This window comes from Sinocyclocheilus grahami, unplaced genomic scaffold (assembly GCF_001515645.1).
Source record: "Sinocyclocheilus grahami isolate Dianchi unplaced genomic scaffold, SAMN03320097.WGS_v1.1 scaffold29.1, whole genome shotgun sequence".
NCBI classification, from domain to species: Eukaryota; Metazoa; Chordata; class Actinopteri; order Cypriniformes; family Cyprinidae; genus Sinocyclocheilus; species Sinocyclocheilus grahami.
In genome coordinates, this window is record NW_015505208.1 from 3,490,159 (window position 1) to 3,508,592 (window position 18,434).

General features: G+C 35.0%; 2 protein-coding genes across 2 annotated transcripts; both read right to left on the bottom strand.

Annotated features, from left to right (window-relative positions):
* Positions 1-324: 324 nt before the first annotated feature.
* LOC107571660 (aldehyde dehydrogenase family 8 member A1-like) lies at positions 325-3,018 on the bottom strand. The gene is made up of 5 exons (XM_016257993.1): positions 2,526-3,018; positions 1,717-1,864; positions 1,097-1,252; positions 853-1,002; positions 325-344 (listed from the first exon to the last, which is right to left on the bottom strand). Exons 1-5 carry the CDS (start codon positions 2,658-2,660, stop codon positions 325-327), a joined length of 609 nt encoding a protein of 202 aa, XP_016113479.1. The 5' UTR covers positions 2,661-3,018.
* Positions 3,019-5,773: 2,755 nt separating this feature from the next.
* LOC107571344 (HBS1-like protein) lies at positions 5,774-10,235 on the bottom strand. The gene is made up of 5 exons (XM_016257663.1): positions 10,090-10,235; positions 9,876-9,984; positions 9,658-9,758; positions 6,905-7,049; positions 5,774-6,783 (listed from the first exon to the last, which is right to left on the bottom strand). The coding sequence occupies exons 1-5, from the start codon at positions 10,107-10,109 to the stop codon at positions 6,772-6,774; spliced, it is 387 nt and encodes a 128-aa protein (XP_016113149.1). The 5' UTR covers positions 10,110-10,235; the 3' UTR covers positions 5,774-6,771.
* Between the last annotated feature and the right edge of the window lie 8,199 nt (positions 10,236-18,434).

An 18,434-nucleotide genomic window follows, 5' to 3' on the forward strand; every position in this document is an offset into this window, starting at 1 on the left:
CTAGTTTTGTAGTCTAGGATCACATATACATTTTAATAGTTTTAAATTGCATTTAAAAAAAAGCATTGGCCAATTGTTTCTCTTAATCCTTTTGCCAAATAGCATTTCTAGGAATCAACAAATGTATTTGTAGAAATTGTAATTTAAATGGTTAATTTAAAATAATTTTTAAACTTTTACATTTCTTGGAAATGCATTTTAAATATGAATTAACTTTAGTTTTAAATGCCTATTTATGTCTATTCATTGTCATTTTGAAAGTGATCAATCATTTATCCTTTCATCTTTGAATTAATATATTATTTTTTACAGAATTTTTTACTATCACTCCAAGATATCAAAATCTGCAATTAAAGAACAAAGAATCTTTTTCTTCTTTCTTTTCGAATTATCTAAGCTAAGATCTGCCCCTTCATTTAACAGCTATATATTTTTTATATTAAAAATTAACTCATTTGCATCGGTCTTTAGGAATTTTAGGAAAAACATAAAAAAAAGATAAAGCAGATTATTAAACTTCATTCTGTTCCTAAGCTATGAAACAGCAATAAAATTGAAGACTGGTTTGTCTTAAAATGAAATATACTAGTTTAAGATCACGAGATGATTCACCCACATACAATCACCAAAAACAGTATGAAGCACTTAGATTTTCTCTCGGACTTTATTCCAAATCATATCTAGTCTGATTGCTTCCTCTATATAATTTGTATAGAGATTTTAAATGACACATGAAGCACACAGTGACTCATATACTGCTTCATTGTGTGTCAGTGTTTGATGGTGATGGACTTAACCTCAGTGAAGAAGTGGTACGAGTCTTTTCCCCCCTCTCGACCAATGCCCCCTCACCAGCTTCCTCCAATAGCTGACACATCATCCAGGCAGTGACGGAGGTCATTTCACTGGGTTTCGCCACCACAGTATTGCCAGCAGCAACAGCCGGGGCAATCTTCCAGGTCAGGAGGTACAACGGCAGGTTCCATGGGCTTATGAGACCAGCTATAGACAGAGAAATTTAACAGATAGACCATATGAAAGCGAGTGATGTATACTAATGAAAAAAATAGTATAGTAAGTATAGACTGACACATACCCACTCCTACAGGACAGCGTACTGTGTAGTTGAGACAGCCCATGTGATCCATCTGACTGCAGTCATTAGTGTGATGCAGGACAGATGAAGCAAAAAAACGGAAGTTGTACGCTGATCGTGGAATGTCCACATTTCGGGCAAAAGTTATAGTTTTCCCTAGAAAAAAATATTTAATGCTTTAAGAGACCTCCAAAACAAAATGAATCAAAGCGAATGAAAATGTTCAGTGACAGAAAGTACAAAGTAATACTGACATATCTATCTAGTTGTTAATTAAAAAATAGCAAAAAAATTGTAAGCTAAAGCCAGATAGACAAGAGCTAGATGACAAAATAAAAAAAATTTAATCTATTTCAAAATATTAATAGACACTATAGTAGTATATAAATTCTATTAAATAACACTCATATCTATGACTATTCAGGTCTCTGGAAGTTATATAAGCCACTGAAAAACACCATATCTGCTGACCACAAGAAAAGTACATTGCTGACTCACTTAAATTCTGTCTACCTTTGGTCTATTGTGCACTAGTAAGTCCTTTGAACTTATTTAGTGTAAGCCATTTAGTGTGTCCTGTATTATGGTACTGTATTACAGTGCAGTTTCTAGTGTTTTACCCTGGTCTTTAGACTCAGCCTGGACAAACTCCTCCAGTCGAGCCTCTATCAGGTCTGCTAGTTTATTCAGTACTTTGGATCTCTCTGCTGGACTCTTTGCTGACCAATCAGGAAAGGCCTCTTTGGCTGCCCTCACTGCAGCATCCACCTATAAGCAGTGGGAAAAGGGTCAACTCTCATGAATTGGGTATATCTTCCTTTGTACAGGCATTGGCCCATTTTAGGATATGATAGTGTTATGTAATGCCATCATTTCAGTATTAAAACTCTTAATTAAGTGCATAAAAATGGACTGTACTGACTATAAAATATATTTAAAAAATTAAGTGAATGTATAATATAATATAGCACAAAACAGTAATGGACTGTACATCCTACATCTAAACTCTTTTCTGTTCCACTGACCCAGACAAGTTCTTCTGGTGTGAGCTATAATAGTTACTAATTAAACACTGGACCTTGAGCGTCGCCCACCTGATTATGACCAGTGTTTACTGTGAGAAGTATATGAGACCAAAGGTACGTCACCCTGACTCAGTATCATTACTCTTGCTTTTCTTGGAATTTGTGTCTTTAGCCAAATAATCTTGTGAGTAGCTACATATTATTACAGGTAAAACTACAATGATTTTTTTTTACACTAGAAACAAATGAAAATGTTAAACTAGCGAAATACACAGACAAATGGACAAGACAGTATATCTACAGCGACACAGAACATAATTGATCATGCACAACTGACATCTTCAAATATTAGAAAGAAATTGAGAATAATAAGAAAGAGATTAAAAAAAAAAAAAAAATCTTACTTCCTCAGGTCCACTGTCTGGAACTTTGCAATAAACCTCTCCAGTCGATGGGTTGAAAGAGTCCATTAGTTTGGAACATGGTACAAACTTCCCACCAATATAGTTTTCCAGCACTAGGTATTTGTCTTTTGACATTGTAGGAAAAAATTGATTAAAAATCAGTTTTGCAGACAAAAGAAAAACCAGAAATGTTTGCGCACCAGTCAGCACACTGTTACATATGAGCTTTCACCGGACTCTTTTGCAATCGGTTTACTCAAGTAAAAGAGAGGTTTTATAGTAAACTAAATGGCTCCTCCAGCAGATATGACACTCATTAATTAGAGCATGAGTTGGACATTAATAGACTTTAACTTGCTGGAGGTTTTGAGATATTATTCACATTTCTTTGAAAAGGGAATTGTTGTCTTGAGTTGGATATTAAACACCGCTATTGATGACTGACCAATACATTTACAATAAATTTTACTAGGCTAAATAAATCAATACAAAAGTAAATAAACTATATAAGACTAATCCTCAACACATTTAAAAGGATAATTTAGACAAACGTGTTTATAATATACTGAAATGCTCATTTGGGCAACTGGAGTGGGTGCTTTTATACAGAAATAGCACCCAATGCTGATAAGGTATTTGAGGAACACGTTTTGAGGAAGCTCGTTCTGAAAAGAAATGAAAAGCAAAATATGTACAGGTGTGGAGGCGGCTGATAGATGTGTCACAGTATTAAGAGGTTACATTGGGACTGTTTGTGTTGCTGTTTCTGATTGCAGTTCTTCAGGCCTGAAATAACCCGGGATGCGGAGGATGAGGCAGCAACGTTACCTACTTTGCCTGGTGAAATACACATTAACACAAATTATCATAATACCACCCACAAGTCCACAAATGTTGAGAAATGTCACTAGTAAGGCATGTGATGGTTTATATTTACACAGGCAAACAATGTTTCACCGTTGGTTCCTTAAAATAACTATATATTAAAATATCTCAAACTGAACTCTTTTGAGGATGTGTGTAACACCGGTAACGTTACTGTATTGTGACTAGCAAACGTATCAACAAGAAATTACCTTTGTCAGTAGCTTAGCTCTACAAAATACTGTAGCTTTTCCAGTAACAAGCTACTTTTTCCATAAAGATGAGTAAATAGTTTTAATTAAGTGACTTATTTTAGGCTAATAGCAACCAGGTCTCCAACAGAAACTGCGGACATGTGATAAACGTTTTAAGAGATCTTAAAACACATCCAAGAAAGACAGGTCATACTTAAACCAAGAAGGCTGGTGGATGTCTGCCATCTTCTTACTTTGCAGAAGATGGTACTGCTGGAGGAAATCCAATCACACTTAATTTCACACTCACTTTAACTGACGCAGGTTCTCAATGCAACACTAGGCCTCAATTTCAATTTCATGAGATAATTCCTCTTCACTGAGAGACCAATGAAAGTGTCTCTTGAGGCATATTTGTCAATTTGAAGTTTAGAGTGAGATATTACACCAATTCAAAACAGGGAACTTAGAAAAAGCTTGCAGAATATTGACAACAGGAGAGTGAAAGCAAATAATGAAAGTGTGAGAATCAGAATATGGAAAGACAATAAAACCCTGTTATATATATACACATCACTGCTTTATACATGTCACTGAGAAGCTTAATTAGAAAGATTTTATAATTTTATATCACTTTAATGTTTCATGAAGCAGCATTAGAACAAAACAAGAAAGTTTTATGGAGAAGAGCAGAGAGTGAGAGACTTTGCTCATTCCAAATCAAAAGACCAGCCCCAGAGAAAAAGAAATAAACCACCATGCCGAGAAAAATAACATCTATAAGGAGAATTAACAAGCACAAAAAAGACAACTCCTACTGTCAAAATGCCATTGTATGCAGTGACGCAGAAAATTAAAAGGAAACGATCATTAGACAATTATTTTGGATGATTTAAAAAGAGTATCAAAGAGAACAATGAGCTGAAATTAGAGAAAGACAGCATTAAAAAGTTGCTATTGTCAAAAATATTCTTTGTGGGTAATTCAGAAAACTCTTTGATGCTTTTAAAGCAGAGCTAATGTCAGAATCTCTTGAGACTGTGATTACTGCACTTGTAATTGGCCTAACTCTGCAGCACAGAGCACACACACAACCCAATGCTCAGTCGAGAAGTCATTTGTTACGCTTACTGAACCACTTCAGCAACCCCAGTGCTATAAAACTAAAAGGTCAAATTCCCCATTTTTCACTTTTGATGGTAATTATTCTTATTAATTACTATCTTGTGTGGTGGATAAGGTCTAAGCAGCATATTTATCTTCAATTTCAGTATATTTTCTTTATGCCTACCAGTGGAAACATACTATTAATTTTTCAGCGTATTTCTCTACAACCAAGAGGCAGAGACGAATTGATTAAACCAAGCTTCACTGAATCAATGTGTCATCATCTTTGAGTCTTTATCTATTCTGAACAAGCTCCATTCGTGAAATCTTTTGATTACCAGGCCGTGAAGTGGAAAATTACAGCAGCACATTCTCACACAAGAAAACAACTTATTAGCTACATCTGTTAGTATTTGAGCACATATAATGAGCATCTGTTGGAGTGAGCACTTTCTGGAATAAGTGGAAAATTACATGATTCGTATAACTCACATTATACTGCAATAATAAAGTGTTCACAAAACATCAATGCACTGGGATTCATGTCATTCAGCATCAGGCCAAAAGGTGGTAAAAGCCAAATCAAGAATTCATGAAAATTGTAAGGATGAAAACAAACAGCTTGCATGCAGGAAAAACATACATTCCTGTCCAGAGAATAATTGACGCTTTTGTAAATGTTGAGCAGGGTCATAAAGTATAAAGCTCATTTTAACAGAATAAAAGATGAAAAATGATAATTCCAACTTTCTATCTCTGAGTTTATCTCTCACAGTTTGGACTTTGTTTCTCATAATTCTAAGAAAAAAATCTGAATTGTGAGATATATGCTCAAAATTGTGAAATATAAACTGCTCTTTTTTTCCAATTCACTCACAATTCAGACTTTTTCTCTGAATTCTGAGTTTACATCTTGCAATTCTGTTTTGTTTGTTTGTTTGTTTCCACCATGAAATAAAAAAAAATAAAAGTTAACTGCAAATTTGTAACTCCCTTTTGTTTTTAAATTATGTGGTGGAAACAGGCTTCCACGATAACACCAACAAACACTTTCCAAAACGCCAAAATAAATGTAAGACTGAATAAGTATTATGTATATATTTACTGGCCCAACAATACACACACTCATGTTTTCCACAGTGATCAATATTTTTTATTTTTCTGATGAAGAAGCTTTTCCCCAATTGAACAACTTCAGCTTCGATACACCCAAACAAAATGTTCTTTAAATTAAAACCCCTTAATAATCAAGTCAAAAACAGATGAGTAAAAGTCATGTCCGTTAGGTCCTTAAAGTGATTACTGTTAGATTATAGACATGCGGATGAGTTTCTCCACAGAATATCTATTTGCCCACTGGTTCTCGATCCTTCTGTTTTCTCATTAATGATCAGGAAAAGACTGAGTAGCAGCAATGGAAGGGCAGGTTTCATTCACACTGTCCCGCTCACATGAGAAACTGATGGAGGAGATGAGAACAGCCAGCTTTGTTGCTTAATCTATTTTCCCTTTTACAAATGTACACATACTTAACTAATTTGATTAATTAACCTTAAAAACCTTCCATTTGAACCAAAACTAAATGTCCATTCTGTGCTGCCATCTTGTAGTCAAAAATGATGCACTTTACAATAATCTAAATAAAATATCAAATAATAAAACAATGAGTTCAGTTTATGATGCAGTCAACGAATGGAAGCAAACCAACTTAAATTACAGGTAAATGTTCTCTGTGTGTTCCCGTGTGTTTTAGGAGGGTTTAAGTTGAAATTTTGGATGAATTATTACACAGATCAATTGTATACTGCAAGTTGAGGGGCAGGACAAAATGCAGTCGCTCTCTAACACACACATACACACACACACACACACACACACACACACACACACACACAAACATTCACACTCATTCTAGGGCCTTTAACAAGGTGAAATGTGAACTGTGGCTAGATGTTGCCTTGCGGGCATCTGTGTGTATTCACTTTATGTTTGTGTTACTGTAGCTCTGAGGGGGAATTGCACTTCTGTCCAGAGGTTTCGCCCAGTTTGTTTTTTCTGGAGGATCCTGTTCCAACTGGTTCTTACTCTTTGATCTAGAACAGTATAAACATTAGCGGTATTAACAAGCAACACATAAAATATATTAAAAAATGCTGATTAAAACAAAACGTGAATGTGTTTCGTGAGAAAAGGTGGATATGTACTGCCTTTTACCTCAGTGACAACTCCAGCAGCAATGGTCGAGCCCACATATCTCAGCATGAACCGCCCCAGTTCTTTATAGTCCTTATAGAGCTCCAGAGCCACAGGCCTCTGTGTTTGAATCTCCACCACAGCATTTTGTCCTTTACTCAAACACCTGCACAACATTCATACACCATCAACAACAAGCTGACAATGATTCTTCAGCAAAAACACATTATCATTAAAAAAACAATTCACCCAAAGATGATATCAGAAAGTGTCAATAGTAATCACAAACTTGGAATATGGGAAAGAGTTTTATCTTGTTGTTTTTTTATTCATACTAAAATTTTTATAAGTAATATTTTCAGGGGTTAAAGCAAAAAAAAATCCTGGGCCTCAACTTTTTTCCGGGGGTTGCGAGGGTGGACACATACACAGAGTTATTTGGCAAAAAAAAGAAAGAAAAAAAAGAACATTATTTGAAAATGATTTTCCTTGAAGCTAACTAGTAATATATCTGCCCTTGCCATTAGCCCTTGACAGGCTCAGACTACAAGTACAAGACTCAGGATACAAGATGACCTACAATTTAAAACATGAAATTTCTGAAATTGTTTTGTTCAAAAGAAATAATAGTAAATTAAATACTAGGAAATGAATATAAAATAGGAAATATACAAAGACAGTTTACTACAGAAAACTACAGTTCAGTTCAATTAACAACAAAATAAAATGCTCCAAGAACTGGTAACTTAAACAGGGTTCGTACAGATACTGCAAAATGAAATTCCAGGACTTTCAAGGACTTTTCAAGCACTACTCATTTGGTTTTCAAGGACTAAAATCAGATCTCACTTATCAAAAAATATTGTTATTGTCTTTCAAATTCTAATATATAAACTAATAAAACAAATGGTACAAATAAAGTGCAGCACATGCAATGCAATGACTGTGGCAACTTTAACATTTGAAAGGATACTATGGCAAAGTTATCGCTTTCCTTATTCAAACTGATTTTTTTTTCACGAGTATATGATTGACCTGAAGAATGAAAGCTAGGCTATATAATACACTTGGAAAAGTATGAGCTATATCACCGCTTATCGACACTAGGGGTGTGACAATAAACTTAGCTCACGAGATGAGACAAAATGCATATACTTTGTTCAATAGAACGAGACAATGTTTTAATACTATTATACTAAGAAATATTTGAATGACAAAATATTTATCTTTTATTTACAAAAAGTAGAACAATGCAATTATATTTTGAAACGTTTTAACAAATCTAGGGCTTAACTAACAATTATTTTGCTAATCAAGTAATCTGATTATTTTGACAAGTATGTTTTAGTAATACAAATAGAAGTGAAAAACAGGCTTTAATATGACTACATTTATATATAAACTAACGATGAGGCAATAATAATTGACTCAAATAAAGTATCAAAACCAAGTACATGGATCTACAATAAATCGCATATTTAGAAATATGTTGATGTATTCTGTGTTGGCATAGGTTTATAAATTACTTAAGTTACAAATTACATGAGATAACGCACAGTTTTCCCAGATGAACGCTAAGCAACCCAAACTCACCGCATATGCAGAGGAAGAGTTTAGCTCCTTTCACACAGTCTTTACTGGTAAATTGCCGTTAAGAGATCATGTGTGAAAAGGACCTTTTCAAAACTACAGATAAATTTGTTCTGCCAATCATATCGTTCTTATGGAGATGATGTGATTACTCTGAGCTGTTTACAAAGCTCCGTTAATTATATAGAAAATAGCTTTTCTATACAAATATGGCTCTAGATGGAAATCTTTGACCATTGCACCTCGCAGCTTTTTCAGAAAGTGTAGAAACAGAACAAAATCAGCTGCGATTCTGCAGTTGGATACAATTATGCGCATCTCATGTTTATAGGACCAAAAATGTCTGATTGGCTAGTAATGCTAGTTTGGTTGAGAGTGAAAGCTGTATTCCTCTCATACATTGGTAGGCGAACTCATTAACTCGAACGTGATATCAACAAGTTTTAGTTTTTTTTAAATGTAGGAGGACTATCTTATTTTCCCGCAGCTAAACGCCACACGCCGGAGATCTGGCACGGTGCCAGAGAACTTTAAGCCCTGTATTTTAGTGTCTATTAACTATGATTTAGCTTTTTTCATATATTTTTTATTTTAGTTTAAGTGATAGTAATTTTATGTGCTTTTGACATTTTTATAGGATTTTTAAAAAACATTTCTATTTAGCTTCAATTAATATTTATTTCTGCTTTAGTTAATTAATTTAGTTATTTAATTTAGCTATTTAATTTATTAATAATAATAGTTCTTCAACAAACTTTTTAGTTAGTTTCCAAGGAAAGTTTTTTAATTCAATTGTTTTCATCTAATATTTACATTTTATTTTACCTCAGCTTTATTTATATTACCAACATTCATTTTTAATAGTTTTGTTTTTCATTAACAATAACAACACTGCAGTAGCTCTCAAATCTCGTTTGAGCTTACACATCAAAGGAGAACAGACTCCGCAAATAATCTCTTAAATTTATGTTCATCATACAACAATACTTAATGTTCATCATCGTCATATAGGGTTGTTTAGAGAACATGACTTTTATTTTATTTTTTTTAAATACGACAGACACTGTTCTGGCTTACCAAAGAAAGAAAGTCATCCACGGAAGTTTGGAACAACATGAGGTTGAATAAAATTATAATAAGTGATCATGTGCACAAATATGACACCATATCATTCAACCACTTACTTTGGTTTCTTCTTGAGAACTTCTCCACTACTCTTGTGTAATACACTGACTAACTTCCTAATAGTGGCCGGTTCACTTACGGTCTGATAATGTAACAGTACCTGACAATCAAACACAAAAAACAAGTAAATGTTAACAAATGCACTTGCACATCCCTCATATATTAAATAAATAATAAATACAGTAGAAGTCTAAACAGAGAGAAGGCATTTTCTTACGGGGAAGCCTTGCGTGACGGGAACTTCTATATTAAAGAGGAGAATTCTTGCTCGGAATCTTGTACAGGCTCTGATGGGCTCTTTGGGATCACAGAATATACATCCAACACTAGCAAGAGAAGAGAGAGTGACGACGAGAAAACATCATACATGATTACAGAATCAATCAACAGTGTCCAGAGTTTTTCACACTAGTGTTTCTTTGCACACTCACTTTATTTTGATGATGTCCATGCCAGTTACAGTTAGACTGACATGATCACCAGCAGCTGCCCAGTCTAAAGCTTCATCATGGAGAGTGATCCCTAGAGAGAGACAGATGCATCAATTTAGAAAAATTAATTAAATAAATAAAAATAATTAGGGCTAGGAAATACACTACCATTCAAAGTTTGAGGCTGGTAAAATCTTTGAAAGAAGTCTTTTATACTCACCTAGGCTTCATTTATTTTATAAAAAAACACAGCAGAGGATTCTACTCTTACACACACATCTCTGTACATGAACACTGAAGCTCTCATTCAAACATTTAAATGTGCCACATCAGATTTTTGAGCCAGGTGGATTTTTTTAATGCAACTTGAATATTTAGTTTTTTTTTTAAATTGGATAATTATTTTGCACAAGTATTGTAGGGGAAAAACACTAAGGCACAAATAACCCTTTCACATGTCTAAATTTGGTCAATTTAGTCACAGTCGCGCACCTTCTGCAGACTATTTGATCATTATCTACTCACCCTCATTTTGCACAAAAGAAAAGATTTTCCCACCCAAACAGAAAAATAATTCTCAAAATGTCAAAGCTCTTCTTTTTCATTTTGCATTTTTTAAAAATAATAAAATAACATTATATTGTATTTTTTGCTATATTCTATTTATGTGCATATATTACATGTAACATGTCACAAGAACACCTTAAAATAAAGTGTTACCATATTTTATAACATTATAAATGTGTTCACTGTCACTTTTGATTAATTTAGTGCATAAAAAGTATTAATTTCTTTCAAACCAAAAAATAAATCTTACTAACCCCATACTTTCTGAATGTTAATGTACTGAAGTTTGTGTACTGAACAATCTACATTTCAACTTTTTAAACTCAAAATGCCTGAACATGACAGACGCACTTGGATGCATCACAGACTGGTCTTATTTTATCTCTTTCACAAACAGGGAAGGGCAAAGGTTGACAAACGCCTAAAAGTCTGCATGAATGGGACATTCTTTAACACATCCATCTTTAAAACTAGATTGTGAGAAACCTTTTGCAACAATGTAGGAACACTTTTGTAACCAACTTAGAACAACTGCATAGGAACCAATAAGATTCAGAACACCCTTAGCAGCAACCTAGTCGTGTCCTTTTTTACTGTCCTAAGAAAATGTGGCAATTGCCTCGTGAAAAAATTTACTACCATGATGCTAGGGTAAAGCATTTGAATGAATGGAGTGAAAGGCATTGTGAGTGAATTTTAGCACATTGCTACGTGCATAGTAAAAAAAACTGGCAGCTGTGGTTGCCAGAATTTTACCGTAAAAAATATGGTAGCAACATTTTAGATTTTACAGATTTAACTTAAATTTACATTTAAATATCGTAATTTCATTAACTGATCAAATATTAATATACCAACCTATGGAAGTACTGAAATCTGTTTTGTAACTTTGTGATACACTGATAACCACTCCCATGGTGGATGGTCTACCACAATGAAAGCAAAGCCTTTGTAAAAATCTCTTCCAATATGCTCTGGGCGTGTTAACACCTTTATGTGGCCACAAAGACTCTCTGTTTTATATGTTCATATGCGCACACACACGCAGTCAAGCAGACACATGTAAGTAATAAACACCACAAGTTAACACACCCTTTAAGGTGAGCAAAAACAAGCTCAGCCTCAACACACACATCAAGTTCCCCTCCACCCCCACATATACACACCTCAACATCAATCTCAGAAATGAAACTGGAAAATCTTTATTTCAGAATATATACAAAACGTCAGGCCCATGGCCACAACAGTCACTTATGTACATCAGTGCTTTAAAATAAATTAAAAAGGCAACAAATGATCAAAACTGAATTGAAAAAAATCTGAAAATGTGTATCGAACTTTTATAATAACTAAAATGCACTTTTACAGCGCTGCGTGTCAAACACGTAATAGAAAAAACTCCAGGTGTCCCCAAACCCAAATGTCTTCCCTCTTTCTGTGTTTGTGGTAAACCAGCACTGCACCTCATTTCAAAAGGCAGCAAAATCTGTTGTTTTTTCATTTATTTTTGCACTGTATCTGCTCCTGTACTTTCTTTTTTGCTTTGTAGAGCGACTCTAGAATTTCAGCATAATTTGTCAAAATGTCATAAAACTACATAACCAAGTACAAAAATACATATTTAGCTTAATGAACCATTAAAAAAATTCTGAAAATATGAAAATCCAAGTGAAAAATTCAAAATATTAAAGACTTTAAAAGTAATACTCAATTACTATCTGAGGTTGTGATGTTTCAGACACAAAAAAAGAGTCCTTTTTAACTTTCCAGTGTAATGGTTAGCTGTAAATAAATATACAACATTCGAATTTAAGTATTATTTGGGTAATGAAGTAAAATAGCAGCCTTAGTGCTTTAAATAATTTCAGGGCTCAAATGTACAAACCATCTGAGTGCTGACTTATGACTGACATCTTCATATTTTCCTAAATGTATAAATGCTAATCTATTCAGCTCATTCTATATACACTACTATTCACCATTCAGTCTGACAACTTCTCGATATAGCCTTGCTCCTTTAAATTATGGCCAAAAACGTGGCTGTGGCATGTAAAACATAAAATGATCCTGAGCTGCAAAATACCCAGAGATTTTTAAGAGAGATTTAAGTTTGGGAGATGTTAAAAATTTAGAGGAAAAAGGTGTTTCTCAAGTCAGTCTCGAGTAAAAGCTTTTCTCTGATTCGCTTTAACTATGTCATCCGGAGAGGGTGTGTCAAAAGAAAATGGGGTGATGTGATGGAGAGGTGGACACTGCACTCGTTTTTTCACTCTCTCCATCTGTCTGCTGTATAAGAAAGCATTATGAGTCGCGTTAATGCACTGGCACTTCTCGTTTCTCACACGCACACACATTGCTAATGCAAAAATAGATGGTTTAGCGCAAACACATTTTTTCTGACTCGCGGAGATGCGGGTAAAACTCAGTAGGGTTGGCGAACGACCATCGGGAGATGTTTGGGACATGAGTGCGCTAAGATCGACACTCTGATTTAAGCTAAGTGGTCGGGGCTTATGTACAGCCTCTGCAGATTTGTTCGATGCTTGATGCTTAGACCCATTTTCACTCTTAAGCGATGCAGTGCATGTTGGGAATTGCAGACCAAGTGACGCTTGGTGTTGGGACATGAGATTGGACAGGGATGGTGCCTCTGAAAAGCCAGGAGGAGCATTTGCAGCAGATGTTCGGATAGGCTTTTGATTGTTTTGAGGACAAGTTGTATGCGAATTATGTGTGTTTTGGAGTCCTGGCAAACTGTCATAGAGTTTGGGACTGTTGTCCTGATGCTCCTGGATCAGCTCAGCCAATGAAAGGATTCCAGAGCTCTTTGCTTGCCCAGGTACTCCCAACGGTCCACTGCTTTGCAGGACAGTGCTCAAACTTCCTAACGAGACAGGAAGAGGGGCGGATGGCTTGGAATCCTGTAGCGCTAGACTACTGAGAGAGCAGGTTAAAAGAGGTGAGGATGTCGCACCCAGACCAGCTGGGACAGGTGTGCCCAAAGAGAGACCAGAAGAGTGTGTCGCACTAGAACCAACAGACAAACCAGACATAGGTTGGACACTAGGACCCTGAGAGAGCACTGCAGAAAGTGGGGCAGCAGGACCAAGAAAAGAACCAAAAGGACTGGTAGTGAGAGGAAATGTGTTATCCAATGAGAGACCAGTGGAGTGAATTAGAGGAGGAACATTTGTACACTTCTGTTCATGCTCCGCTATTAGTTGCGCCAGTGAACTTTGCCCTAAAGTAGACCGTCCACCATCACTACATAAATTCTGAGACAAAACCGCTTTTAAATGGTCTTTTCCCAAACTTCCCAGGCCAGGGGGAGGATTTAGAGCAGCAGGTATGGACTTGTTTGGGACAGGCATGGCTAACAGATCACTGAGGTTGTAAGATTGTTCTCTGCCTTGTATGCATGAATGTGCACTTGATACAGTCTTAGTACTATTGTGTGAGGGAGGAAATAAGGATCCTTACCTTACGAGGGCCAATTGTAGTCAAAGAGTGCAACCGAGAGGATGAGGAAGGTGATCGAATTTCATTGGTTAGCCAAGACCACAGAGAAAGCAAGAAAAAGGCAATACGTTATACACTGTAAAATTAAGGACATCAGCGATTAAAAAATAAAAAAATTTATCAATTGAAGCATACAGAAAAATTTGTACCTTACATTTTTATAATTATAAGTTAAAGATGAAAGGTGTCCTTCTTTAACATTATAATTAATTTATACACATAATAATAAATATTTGTATTAGTAGTATTTTATAAAATTTATACTTTTAAAAATTATTTTAATGTATTATTATTATTTATTTATAGCCTCCAACACTGAAAAAAAATTAGGTTCTCCCCAGTTTTGGAAAAACCCTGGAATTTAGCGCAACTGACAGAAACTCACCAAATATATACTGTAAGTTAAATAACTATTTAATCTTTATTTCCACAACAAAAAAAATCCATAGTTCTCACAAAAAAGAAAGTAACTTCTCTGGGTGTGTGTCCATGGTGTGTGTTTGTGCGCGTTCACTTGGATGGGTTAAATGCAGAGCACAAATTGATAGAATGGGTTATTATACTTTGCTACAAGTCACGTCACTTTTCACTTCGAATTACATATACTAACAGGAACATTATACACAGCAGAAAATATGCATATAATTGTAATTTATATAAACTTAATTGTAGGACTGTGCGATATTGAAGAAAAATGCGATATACGATACCTTGTTTAAAAAATGCGATATTCGATACGATATTGCTTAAAGTGTGTAAAATCAATTTCAATTATATTTTAAAATATTTAAAAACGAAAATTATATAACCAATTTGTTTCACATTCTTTCTTGGAAAAGAAAGAATCACTGCAACTTCTGAAAGTGACCAGCAGTGTTACATAAAAAGTAATGTCACAAATCAGAAAATGTCATTTTAACATCAGTGTGAACATACAAAAAAAAAAAAGAATGACTCTAATTTTATATCATTATAACATATTTGCTTTCCACACACTTTAAGTACTTCTTCATATACCACAGCAAAAACTATAGTCTGAGAAAGTTCAAACATGATTAAAGGCAAGTGAACAGTCAGAAAAAAAAAATGAAAAAAAAAAAAAACACAATTTACAAGCATAGATAAAATAAACAGTAGTATTCAGGTACAGAAATGTAATAATTAAGTGTAAAATAACACTGCATAATGTTCACTGTATGAATTAAATTTAGATTAATCTTTGTTATAGCCGTTTTGTTGTTTGATTAACATTAGTGACATATTCAGCAGCAGGTATTTATAGGCTGCTGTCCCTTTAAAACCGACTGCACTGATCCAGTATAATGATACACATCCGATTTGTTTCTCAGCTGTTTACATTCATTTAAAACATAACCGATTGCGTTTACGAGAATGATCGTCGAGACGGGTACTATTGACATAATTCTGTGTGTATGTGTCCGTTCAAACATAAGGAGGAGATGCGAAAGACGAATCAACTCGGTGCTCGCGTGCCGTCTGAAACATGTCTGTGTGTGTGTGTGTGTGTGTGTGCGCATTTGCAGGCGTGCGACAGAACAGAAGATATGCTGTGCGAGATGCTGTTTGTGCGCGCGCTTCTGTCAGACAGCAAGACAAGACGGCAAAGAGTTGTTTTCTGCAACTTATTGCACTTAACTCTTTTTTAACGGTAAGCAATTCTCTGCTATACGCGTCGAACTAAAACTTTGACCTTTTGCAACGTTTTGATTTAATTACCCTATTATTAAAATTATTCAGATATCGCACGCCCTTGCGATATGCATATTGCGATATTTACATTTGCGATATTTCGATATATCGTGCAGCCCTACTTCCTTGTGAAAGTCTATATTAGCAACAGGCCTAACTTTTAGACTATCTGCCCTCTAAAATCCTCTTTGAGAAGTTGCATCTCTATATTCAACCCCTTTAAAGTATTACTATTAAAAATATTAAATCTAAAAGACTTACTAGCCAGCTAGTTAACTAAGTGGCCATCTTAACCCATAAAGTCAGTGTGTACCTTGTTGTAGTGGGTCTAGTGTGCCTGCAATGGTGGGAGATGTTGGCATCTCCTCTTCCTCTTCCTCATATTCTGCCTCTTCCAGGGTCTCTACATGTCGAGCCTGCCTTGAGTCTTGCCGTGAGTAGATAAACTGTGCAGCTATGAAAAACATAATTTCACAAACATCTCCATAACAGAGAAAACTTAACACCATTAATATACAGCTATTTATTCAACATGTTAATGAATATAGGATTTTTAATTTTATTCAAAAAAAAAAAAAAGTTTATTCAAAAAAGTATTTTCATAAATGGCATTGCAATGGGTCATAGAATCCAGTAAAATTAAAAGGTTACTGGGTTAAAACCGAATCTTTTTATCAACTTAATCAAGCAAATATGACCAAAATGATATGCAAATTATAATTAAATAAACAAATCTTCAAACTAAAAATATAAACTATATTAGAAACGTTTTGCAAATGGGCTTTATGGCTGTTCTAAATAACGGGCACCCTCATAATACTGAATTTATATATTTATTTAATACTAAACACAAACCAGTGGCAGGAGAGATGCAGAAGTCATCTTCCACTGACTGCCCGTACATGTCATCTTCCTCAAAGTCTATGAACAAGGAAGAAATGGAGACAATTCTGTTATATTCCCAGTTAGTTAAAGCAATCCTGCTGCATCAACAAACAGAAAAGCATTGATGGACCCTAAAAAAGCTTTGCTTAGTCAGCCACTCCACCTGAAGCAATGCAAGAAAAGTTATGAACAAAACTGAGTCAAAAGGCAGAAATACAGGGTTGAAATAGAATAAATGTATTAAATCTTACAAGAAAAATAAACCAGATGTTGTTTTGTCTTATATAAACTACAAAACTGATTTGTGCTCACCAATATATATATCACTGCGAGCCCTGCTGAGCACGTGAGCGTCAGTGGTCAGAAACAATGGCTCGCGCTGACCGATATGATAAGTGACGGTCACAATGTGCCAACCAAGTGAGCGCAATGAGCAAGCAACCTATAAAACAAAACATATAGACCACGAACGTCAAGAGTGTGTGACAGAGTGAGTTTGCTGGTTACCCTCCTCGATGATTGATTACGCAATTACGCAGACTTTCACATGGCAACAGGTTGGACATGTCGGAGAACTTAAACAAGCTGCACTACTTTTCCATCCAGACAAATAACCTACCTACCTGTGACTTTCAGTAACAAAATGTGCCATATGCCTATGTATTGTGTAACGTGACGCAAAGTGAAATTATTAGCAACCCAGAGGTGGTACATTTCTGGAAAAGGAAAAGCGAAACCGTTGTAACCCGATGAAAGCGAGAGAAGTGACAAAATAATAATTCAGAGGAAATAATAGAATATCACATATCAAGTTGTTTTCTGGGCAATTGGTTCTCCATAACTGAACACCTGCATATTTGGAATGGGAACTTTAAAAAGTATAGGCTACGGCAATCTAATGACATAAAATGAAACATGCAGCCTAATTCGTTCATCTTTACTAAAATACTGTCATTACTAAAATATTCTCTCAGTGGTTTCTGCACTGATAGGCTATTAAGCGCAATACAACTTCTTGAATTCACATTTCGAAACATAGGGAGACGGTGCGGTCCAATGCTTAAAAAATGACTCTTATGAGTCGGTTCTTTTTAGTGAATCAAAAACATACGGGGACCCTGTGAAGTTCGATTCCCGAACGAATGACTCCTATGGTTCTTTTTAGTGAATCAAAAGCACTGAATCAGTTACTATCCCCATATCCCACTAAAGCATCGTAAAGCATCAATCAAACAATTAAATCAAATGAATCAAAGTGAATTGCCGGTTGTTCATATGACAACGTGTTAAAGATACACATTTTACGTTTTGCTGTAATCATTGGTATCTTATAGAATTTAATAAAACGAGATTTATAATGCTTAAAAAATGACTCTTATGAGTCGGTTCTTTTTAGTGAATCAAAAACATACGGGGACCCTGTGAAGTTCGATTCCCGAACGAATGACTCCTATGGTTCTTTTTAGTGAATCAAAAGCACTGAATCAGTTACTATCCCCATATCCCACTAAAGTATCGTAAAGCAAGTGAATTGCCGGTTGTTCATATGACAACGTGTTAAAGATACACATTTTACGTTTTGCTGTAATCATTGGTATCTTATAGAATTTAATAAAACGAGATTTATTTTTTTATTATTTACAGATCTGCATTTATGGTGCTTC